This window comes from Atta cephalotes (genome assembly GCF_000143395.1).
Source record: "Atta cephalotes unplaced genomic scaffold scaffold00001, whole genome shotgun sequence".
NCBI classification, from domain to species: Eukaryota; Metazoa; Arthropoda; class Insecta; order Hymenoptera; family Formicidae; genus Atta; species Atta cephalotes.
This window is the reverse complement of record NW_012130065.1, coordinates 1,309,390-1,320,885: the sequence shown is the minus strand read 5'-3', so window position 1 is coordinate 1,320,885 and position 11,496 is coordinate 1,309,390. Positions and strand designations below refer to the sequence as shown.

General features: G+C 35.7%; 1 protein-coding gene across 1 annotated transcript in view; it reads left to right on the top strand.

Moving 5' to 3' along the window:
* The window catches only part of LOC105617748 (spondin-2), a 49,087-nt gene extending 38,015 nt beyond the window's left edge, over positions 1 to 11,072 (top strand). The window contains exons 5-6 of the mRNA XM_012199305.1: positions 9,124 to 9,536; positions 10,864 to 11,072. Coding sequence (XP_012054695.1) covers positions 9,124 to 9,536; positions 10,864 to 11,072 — 622 coding nt within the window. The remainder of the gene's footprint in view (positions 1 to 9,123; positions 9,537 to 10,863) is intronic.
* Positions 11,073 to 11,496: the final 424 nt, after the last annotated feature.

Below are 11,496 nucleotides of genomic sequence, written 5' to 3'. Positions count from 1 at the left end.
AGACTGTCAGAAATTGGCCAGAATTTCATACATATACCCTGAAAGGCGCATTTCTAGGGAGATAAAAATTGTTTGAAAAATTAACAAATAATTTATATCATCAGAAATCTTCGGAAAGCGTTAAGATACATTTAGAACTACATGATACCATCGATCTCACAGTATTATCGGAAATCGGCTAGCATCTCACATGTATCCTAATTAGCGCCCCTCTACGTAACGAAAGTGCTTAACGTAATATGTGATTATTCCTCACGTTTAAAGCACAATTAAGAAAGTTTTCATCATAAACAATGTTTCCAACCAGCATAAGACTCCATCGTTTAACATTAGCATGCATTCAAGCTATTATTTTTCAACGCGATTATTTTTATTTTCATATAATTTATTTTTCTCTTTATTTCTCTATATACTCACACTAGTTGAATTTTAAAAACTCAAATGTGCGATAAAAGCTTCTCAATAGCCAAATGGCTTTTTCATATTGCATCCGGAGCAGTCAGACGCATACACATATTGACATCTGATGGCTGATTACTACTTTTCGCGGATGTCACTGATTCGCGACAATTTTTACGATACGTACAGTATCCGGCAGTTCGCTGTAATATCCGGCCGGAGCTTGCGGTAATATCAGGCCGACGGAAAACATCGACACTATACGACAGCAAGAAACATACGAGAGGAGCCTGAAAATAACGTTATAACGCGCCACTCCCTGTTATATCATCTCCTACATTTTATACTTGTTTTACTTTTGCCGGGACGGACATGCTGAGCGAGATTTTCATGACCTCCAATTTCGATCAAGCTGTCTTACGAAATTGGGAAAATAGAGGGGACATTTTCTCGTAAAGCCAATCGAACGTCGTACGAAATATTACAGATGGCGAAAAAATATTTATCTATATAAGAAAAACAGCGACTCCAAAAAGATATTATTTAAAAAAAAAGACACTAGAGACAATTTTTATATTAAATTACATGTTTATCAGATTATCGTTTTCTTATAATGTGTCATTAGTTGCTGTTATATCTTTGCTATTGTATCTCTTATTAACGTATATTACAATTATAATTATATTAATATGTTCAAGCCAATTCCTATCTATAATTTGCCAAATGTGATCGCACATATTTTAATTAATCATACTATTAATAAAAATCCCATTTATGTTGTTTTTTATCTAATTCCGAAATCAGGAAAATTATATCATAAAATTCAAACTGACAATCAAAAGGAAATAAAAACGATACTCTTTTATTCTTCTAACTATAATACATGGAATGTATTCAAATCACTAGATATTACGTTCAAGAAAAATTGATTCTGTTCATTCAAAAAAAGTGGTGAAAGATATCTTTAGTAGTTCAAGGCACCATGCATTCTTCGTGCCTCTTTTTATATCTATAAAACGAAAACATGATAATTTATGTATTAACCGGTCAAAGTTGGTACAGAAGATCAACGCCTCGGAGGGCGATCGAATCGATACACACGATCAGCAGCTGATCGCGTGCACTTTGCGTGAAGACCGACCGCGTTCGCTTTATAGGCCTCTCGTATCCTTATCCGTCCAATATCCGGCTGACGCGTTTGGCTCCGCCAAGATCGATAAAGCTTACGTTCGATGACACTCGAGATCGATCTGTGTAGCCCGCCCGTTCCTTTCCGCGCGCCGAGCCAATCTCTTCGGAACGTTACCGCAGATTCGATTCCATTCAACGCTATCTGGCCACTCGGCAAGGAGCGATCATCGTTTCTGGTAATTGCTATTGTGCCTTCGAGGCTGTCGCAGATACTGCTGCTGTCCTAGTTTGGGATGAGACCCTCCGATCTTTCTATTTTCCTGCTCTTCGTCTTAATAGATTAAATCTTACGACCGAAGCATCGTAGTCATTTCCTAGTTCGGGACTCGTGGACAAAGGTCGTTTCACTAGAACAACGCGGCCACAATAATGTTATATGTCATTACTGAAACAGCCATTGAGCTGATTTCTTCGAGAAACGTAATCAGATATTAATTTTGCGGAAAGTTTGTCGATATAATAAATAAAATTGTATACTTCCTCCTGCTGTATCTTTGTAGGATTGTTATTGAAAATTATAGAGAATTAATGTTTATTTTGTAGAAATGATATTTCTATTCTTCTATTTTATTAAACTTTATTTGATATACATATTTGATGTACAATAGTGTTATTTAAAAAATAATGACAAATATCTTTCTGCAATTATGCATATTCACACACAAATTGATTTTGGATATTCCAAAATGTAACATCGATACGTAACAGTAACTGCGTATTAGTGATAAAAGCTAAATCTCGTTCAGCAATTTCAATTTAGCTAAAAATTTTTACGCCCGAAACCACATATTGTGCGCTTTTTGGTATAGTGTATTCACGTTATTATATTATATTCTTTTCATGAAAACAACTTGTAACTGTTTCGATAAAAATTTCCATTAATAGCACGTTTTTTTCTCTCTTCGACATCAATATTTTATGATATTTTGTGAAACAAATCACAAATAGGTATAATATCAATAGATATGACTACACAAATAAACAAATTAATAGTTTAACAAATTGTTGATGGCGCGAGAAAATAGAGTAAAATAGATTAAAAATAAAAACAATGTTACGCTTTTACGCATGCATTTAATTTCACATATGATGGCCATTAAAATATACAAATAATATATAAAATAAAATAAAAAGGAAAAAATATGCTTCATCATTCGTATTATTTCAACGAGAAAACATTTTTTCGCCTATTGTATCATTATATTTATTTGTTAAATGCTAGAAACGTGTGTCAGAATTAACATTATAGTAAACTCAATATTGTCATAATGAACTCAATTGCAAGCGTATTCGAATTTAAGCTACAAACGCTGAGTAAAACATTATAACAAAAGATTATTTTGCTTAAGTTAAATCTTCAACCAATAAGTGACGATTTTTCGTCAAAAATCTGTCAAGTTATATTATGCAAACTTGTCAAAAGCAACGTTAAACTCAACGGTTATCATATCATGTGGGTGAATTTTTGTGTATGAAAAGAAAGAGATCGAGAAAAGCAAAATCTGTTGTATTATGAGATCAACAATGCGAAAAGCTATATATAGATTTGAAGTCGAAAACAGCATTTTTCGCGTTATTGTTCCTCTAGTTTTCTTACGAAGCAGAAAAGATTCGAAATCCCAGGATCAGTATCATTCCGTATAACAATATAACAGTATCATATCATACTATAAAAATGTAATACTGTCAGTGAAATCACTTAATTTAGAAGTAATTGAACGAATTGAGAATGAAGCTTACCAAACGTTTAAAGAATAATATACGTTTATCACGCATTGAAATATCGTGACACTTTATAGATTCCCACGAACTCAATAATGCTAAACTCATATGTGCGTTTACGCCTTTAGCGCAATCATAAAGTTAATTAGCGGAGAATGATAGCCGCATACAGACCGCAAAAGGCATGTACGATACGCATAAATCCCCATTGCACCGATGTGGTGATGCCATTTGTGAACTGGCATACGGCACGTTCCAATGAATTTACTGCGATAAACGGAGAGTGAATGTAACAAGAAGTAACTATAACGAACGACGTGCCTAGGCGGTATCGCCCGTTGCATCCCTTTTGCCTCTTACCTTCGCCAACGATACGGAGAGTCGCGAACACGCGGCAATCGTAATGCGCCCGGTAATTTATTTTCCGCCACCGGCAATTTATTTTCACGCGCGCATTTTTCAGCGGCGCACGCGAGGTCAAAAAAACTAAACTAAAATTCGTTCGCCCAAGATGCTCGTTTCGTCCGAAAGATAGCCTGCCTCTGCGTATCTTAATCTATCAATGTCCAATAATGTGCTGAAATATCTACAACGATATCGCAACGAATAATTCTGTCTCCCTTTTCTCGAAGGTGCGATTTTCGATTAAACACACATGTATGTACATCTACATGTATGTTGTTGTACATACATGTGCGTGTGTGACAGCTTCCTCCTCCATTGTCCATAATCCTCCGAAAGGATGATGACTTTTATCATCTGCCTGTGGTGTGCACACTAATTGTACACAGTCATAAGACATCTACAGTTCAACATCGATTTCGAACAACAATTTTGTTTATTATAGAAATGCACATGACAAGTATACTCTCGGTGGTTTGCCTGCCGAGAGGAGCTACGAGCATACGAAAATTTTTCGGTTCTGCCTGGGATTGAACCCTGGATTTCTGGCATAGCAATCTCGTACGCTGCCTGCTATGCCATGCTCGCACTCAAGTGTGTGTGACATGATGTTCTCTAAAACATTTTTTCCATATCTCGCACGAGCTCTGTGATAATCCGCGCGAACGGACTCACGAAACAACCTGCATAATCCAAAATGTAAATGCTATTACTGTCGTAATGTTGGAAAATCTCCACCATACTTTCCACTCATATTGAGCAATATTATGTATCTCTTGAATATTCCCGGAAACTCGAGTTGCTCTTTTTTCTGGTCTTGATTGCACTTCGGATTTTCCCGAGTTATACAACGAGCAAAAACGCGAATTATTAATTTATAGCGAAATAATCCAAACGAACTGAAAATAAATTATTCGCAGAAAAAAACTTGTTACGAAATTCGCAATACCGCAATTTATGTTTCATGCCCGGTTAAAAAAATATATCGGCGAAAACAACGGTTTATAAAATAATGCATATTATGCATATCGCGAACAAATACGTAACGAGGTACAATGAAACTAAAATTCAGGAAACTAAAATTCAACAACGAAATAACATGCATTAACGCTCAAAATCCCCCTGTCGTCAAATGCAAGTGCATTAGCGCGCAATTAATTCACCGACATCCATTGTATCGCGTTCTCCCGCGTATTAAGTCCATCGCTTGTAAATTCCAACAAGCACGACGTTAAAATAAATCACTGCGTCGTTAATATTGCGATCGACATCCTCATAAGAGCGCAAATTACCGTGATGATGGCGTTTACATATTATCATCATTATCAAGAGCCTGACTTGCTTGACAAAACTTAAGAACACACGTATTATAACTTTTCCTTTATCACCACGGTTATAAAATGACTACGATTTTGTATGGAGTCTAACGACTCACAATACGTTTTAGCACCCGCGATAACGGAGCACTTCAAACCAGGTTATTTTGGATCTACTGAGGCGCGATGGTAACAAATATGTTCTTTTCTCACCTAAAGAATGGAAATCGATATAAAGCAAGCGGCAATAAAGGGACCCTCAAACAAGCGGATATATATTATCGTTCAGAAAATGAAACGGCTTATAGGAATTTGTATTTCTTTTTTTTTTATTGTTGGTTTTGATTTTAAGAAATTAAATGCACTTTTGATCGGAAATATATTAGCTAATTTCTGCTAATTTCTTTTAAAAAAATTAATTAGAGAAGTTATATCTCAGCTTTCCGCAAAAGATGTTCTCTTGTTACGAAGTAAGGTAATAACGCTCGAAGACAATTTCCTGTGCTTCTCCCACGCCCATAACTATACTGATTGCCAACAACTATATACTGTTTACCCTACTTCGCCAAACTTCCTGTAGACGCGCAACGTGACCATAATCGACATAGACGATGTCATTACACGAACCCGGTAGAGTATAATGAAGATCGAGCTGAAAATGTCGTCGATTAGATCCAAATATAGTTCTATTTCCTTTCAATTGTAAAATTCCATGAGTCGTTCCACACCTCAGGCACGACGATTGATTGAATTGTTAACATTGGATGTTTAATCGAACGCAACTCGGAAATATTCGCAGTGTTAAAACGATAAATTTTCCGTTCGCAATCAAGTAGCAAGTTTCGCAAAGATTAAATAAGGTTCGTGCGTTCATTTAGGTTTTTTGGTTAATAGCATAGAATAATGGTAGGTCAGTTTAATTAAAAAGTTATGGCGACCTATAAGCTCGGTTCTTAGCTTAGCGGCCAACCGCTCAGAACTTCCTAGAGGAATATTAAAGCGTAGGAAAAAGTAAACTTATACCAGATCTGCATACATGCAAATTATCGCAGAAAATACGATTATGCTAAACATGCTGCGCCGGCATATTTTTAATACCAATGAGACTATCAGTATTACACACGACTTATACAGGATTACGTTCGGGCAATTATTAACAAAATATTCTTGATAAATAACTTATGAAAGCGTACGGAATTATTTTATCTTATCTATCTGTTTGCTGCAAGTGGATCGATGAAATTTGTAATTAGAGGATAACTGAGATAATTAGACAATTTTAGTCTCGTAGCTTTGCCACGAACTGATGTGTACCGATTGCATATGCATTGCCTACATATTGCAAAGCATAATTGTTTAATTGGGTCACAAATTATAATCGGAATTCGTAATAACATACTTAAACGGAATTTTCTAATCGATTGCATTCGGAATTGCAAATTTTCGTTGCGAATTGTAGTAATTGAATCGCAAATATCACGGACCAGTAATGCCAGTTCTGTCTGCACCGAGAGACGTAGTTTCCTGTATCGAATGAGAATAAACGTTCTCGATGAAATCTCGTTGCGGCGCGAATACATGAAGAACGACTTCTCTACGACTGACAGAATCGTGAGAGGAAAAAAAAAAGAGAAAGAAAAAGGGAAAGAGAAGTACGATGAATTTCTCCCTGTGTGAAACGCAAGTTTTGGAACTGCTGTCCAACAACCCCTTGATTCTGTCTCTCTTATGTGTACCACATGCCAACCGTAAATCAATTCTCGAAATTGTTTTCGCGCGTCCACACGCCACCAGTCAGCTAAATTCGATTCATTGAAGCGCACGTACCGGAGAGAACTACGACGACCACTCGTATAGACGATTCATAACAAGAATCGATTTTCCCTCAACGAATTCGTTACGAAAAATCGAAAAAGTACCTTAGGTAAGATTGTCTAATCGGAACACTATCCCAAATGTGCTAACGAATAACAATGAATCTTCAGATATTAAAATGAATTGCCATACTGAAAAAAATTTACTAAATCTTAATACATATTTCCTTGAATAATACTAAGCAAACATTTATTTATAGTGAATAAATACTTATTCAATAAAAAAATAATAGTTGAATCAAATTAATGGTTTTTGTAAGAAATAAATATATTTACATTTAGTAAATATTTACTTAGAATTATTCAAAAAATGAATATTTATTAAAATTATTAAAATTATTTTTTTTCAATGAATATTTAAATAATAATATTTAAATAATATATGTATACAGTATATGTTCGATTTAATTTGATATCTTGAAAACTATTAAAATTAGATGAAAAATTAAAAAAGCTTCTTTAATAGGATTATTCTAAGATAATTTTTTTTGTGTTATAGAACTTCCTTTCCAAACTCATTCCCTATAAACTTTTAAGAAGAAAAAGAATAGTAGAATTTTTCAAATGTAAATCTCCGACAAAAATGGCACTTAATAGATCCCGAAGAAACGAGTCTAATGACCTATAATATTTAAGGTCTGTCTTCAATATTATATTATTATATCCGCAATGAATTTTTGAAAATTGTCTCGAGAGAGTATCGATTTCTGTTCGATCAATCTGTCCATGTTGATATCTCGGAAACTATTAAAGTTAGACGAAAAATTGAAAAAGCTCCTTCAATGGGATTACTTTGAGATTATTTTTAGTTTGATGGAATTCGTCCTCTATGAAATTTTCTGAAAGGGAGAAAGGATTCTCAAATTTTTTGATGAGTTTTCATCCAATACTTTCCCTAGACGATTTTTTAAAATTCGTTGCGGTCATAGCATTGAAGATAAACTCTTAATATCATAGTTTTTTCGTTTTTTCAGATATCAAGTGCTATTTTTGTTAGAAATTTACATTTGAAAAATTCTAGTACTTTTTCCTTCTTTAAAATTTCACAGGAGATATATATGATTCCATCACACTAAAAATCATTTTAAAGTAATCCTGTTGAAGGAATTTTTTTAATGTTTCATGTATAACTTTAACAGTTTCATAGATATCGACAGATTAAATCGAATCTTTTATAATAATTAATATACATACCATAAAAAAATATAAAGTGATATACGTACGTTAGTAAGTTCCTTACTATTCTTCGCTCTAGATCTGAATGTTTATTGTCATACTTTAAAATGTGACTAATCTAAAATATGATATATATATTTATAACAGCGCTCTTTTATAACATTTCAATCGTGAATATTTTTTCTCGAATAAATGTTGTTTTTCACGAAGACCACATTAACATACAGTCGTTATATGCAAATTTATCTCATTTATTCATTTGCCATTATAATTGAAGCATAAGTTGTATCGTTGCTGTAATTGTATTGGTTGAATTAATTTGTCGACAAATCGACTATATGAGCATGGACCATTTTTGTTATTTACGAGTTAGCGAATTTTATTGTCCTGGGAATAATTAATTAACAACTTCATCTCGCGATGCGCAGGCATTACTCCGGCTTTATACAAGTAATGCATACATGTTCAGCAAATGGGGTCCGACAAGTTCAGAGCGCCACTAATACCTGGCCAGTTCCATTTAGTAATTGCTACCTAACACGCTCGTCCAACTTATTACTGTCTAGGCGCTGTCTACACTGTGGCGTTCCGCTGCACCACATTGACCGGCATGTATATTCATCGAGTATTGATTGCGAGTGTATGGACGGAACAGTAATGGAAATTCCATCGATTCGTGTTAAAGCATTCGATACGTTCGATCCATCAAAATACGCGCATCGAAACAAGAACAATTGTATTCGAATGACATTAACATAACCAATGATATTAATGTTAATAATCATGGAGAACACACTGCGTGAAATTATCGCATAGCGGTATACCTTCAATTGCACCGCAGTTAATTACAGAAGTTTCGAAAATTTCGTGAATTTCAAATCTTTGAATTTTACGGTCCTTTAACTAAATTCTCAATTTCCTTTATTTTAATTAACTAATTTATATTCTCTGCTATTCTAATTTAGACTCTTTACTTTTGTCTGAAAACATTCGCACTTCTTCAATTTTCCTCTCAATCTCATCTTTTAATTCTCTGATAATAGATATTGGAGTACGACCGGCAGCGGCCAACAAATCGTGACGGACATCCCGCGAGACAACAAGGCGGCGATCATCAACAGCATCGCCACGTCGTACTCTCTGCAGAGACCGAGGTACACCGCGACCGCGATACCGCGAACATCGAAAATCATCCTCGATGGTAAAACGAGGTACAGCGAGACAGGGAAGTCCGACTGGCCGTATTATCAGACGTATAGGCAAACAGCGGAGACGCAGAAAGCGCAAATCTATGAGGACATCCAGAGGAAGATTGCCAACGTATCGGACGTTTTGAATACACGAGTAACGGGCTACTTATTCGCGAACAACGTGACCAACTCGATGGATCAGCGTCAGCATAGATTCAGGATGAAACATCATGGATTGACATCTAAAGGCAAACGAATTAGAACACGTAAGTATAACACAAATTTTCATATGATCTGATATTTTGATCTTAAGTTTTGTTATTTCTAAGTTTTATATTTTTAATAATATATAATATATTACTTATATATTTTCTCACCTATAAGTTATGAAAACAATGATCCTCATCGGATCCATTATTGGATTTGAAAGTCTGTTTTCATTCTTGTATGCGAGCGTGTGTGTGTGTGTGTGCGCGCGCGCGCACTAAACTGCACTGAACTTTCTTTTTCGCTTTCATCAAATATCAAACAAATAGATCATACCACTTTAAGTTCTAAAACACTAGTACAATACACTAGATTAAAAAAAATAGACCTTTGAACGTAGCATTATCGGATTCGAGCGTAACATTATCCGATTCTATTTAATTAGTTTAGAATAATATTATCTTGCAAAGCCGGCTTCTGTTCGCGTAGCAAAATATAGTGAGATGATATAATATATGAATAATGTAACAAGCGATATTTTATATCGCTGACGCTATCGCTCGATAGCTATCTTGTTGCTCTTCACTAAACTGGCGAATGATTATACGGACATAATTCAAAATATTTTTCGAAACCTTCGTAGAACCTTTGCTTTTGCTATCTAATCGAGCCTCTAATTAACTCTTTAAACGATACGATGCACGGAAGGTCCGGACAAACCCTCGGTGAAGTTTTTTATTGACGATAGCTAATGCAAAAGCCGAGCGCCCTCAATAGCCATATTTCCCGCGTAAATGATCAAAGCACGCTTCCGCGCTCTTCCTCTCCCGCTCGCGCTCTTTCCCGTCTCATCCATTCACGTTGTCGTCCACTCTGTACTCTCCTCTCTCGCATTTGCCCACTATTCCGATTTCCGTATTTCATCGATGTAGATTTTTCTTGTGTGCGAAATTCTTACATACATTGTTCAAGCTGATAATAATTATCAGATTACAAATCCGTTTATTAAATGATAAATTAATATCGATAACTATTGTGATTCATCCGACTAAATTTAATTTCGCATTCCAATTCAGCTGCTAAATCCAAAAAAAAAAATCGGAACAATCTAAATTGAATTTTCAAATTTTTAACTAATTGTAAACTAGATTATCTCAAATAATAAAAATACATTTCACAGTCCTCGAAAGAATTTATATCTTTTTTAAATTTTGTAAAGGATTATTTGAGGAAAATTTAAATGTAGAAAATTTCCTCGATTTTCATTGCGGTCACCTATTCCACGAAGATCGTGGTTATCTACCTCGAGAATTTCCCTGCACGTTACGAGATTAGACATGAACTCGCTCATCCGCTCGAGCGGAATAATTGCATTCGTGATTTCAGGTGCACCGAGAGATTGCAAGGTCGGCGAATGGGGCCCGTGGAGCGCGTGTAGTCGCAGCTGCGGGGTAGGCGAGACCCAGAGGACGCGGAAAATCACGATAAAGCCGCGTCGGGGTGGCGCACCGTGTCCGCCGTTGAAGGAGACCAAGTGGTGTGGTAGCGTCAATCCGTGCTCGGAGAGTAAGCCGATCATCGACTATCATTGGTAGTCATCGTCCGCGTCGGTCCCCTTCCACGAACACGTGTACCAAAGTGACTCGCTCACGGACGAAAGGTCGTGTAAGCCAAAGACGGGCAAGACGAGCGAGGAGTGACTTATGCGAGAAATGCACGCTGGGACGCGAATATGATTAAATAATTCAATGAATGGAAAATGATACAGGCTAGAGAAGAGTATCTTTTTTATATATCTCTCTCAGTAGTCACCGCAACATGACTAGACGTGTATTTATGGGACATACCATGTGTCCCATTTAGAAAACGTAACATCTGCGTGATTTGACAATATGCGTTACACGAAAACAATATCTGATTCATAAACAATATCTGATATTTTAAGATAAAAGAATTAGTAACTGTTGCAGCGATTACATTTGGCATCGGACGATAATACCGTGTGCATTTACACAGATG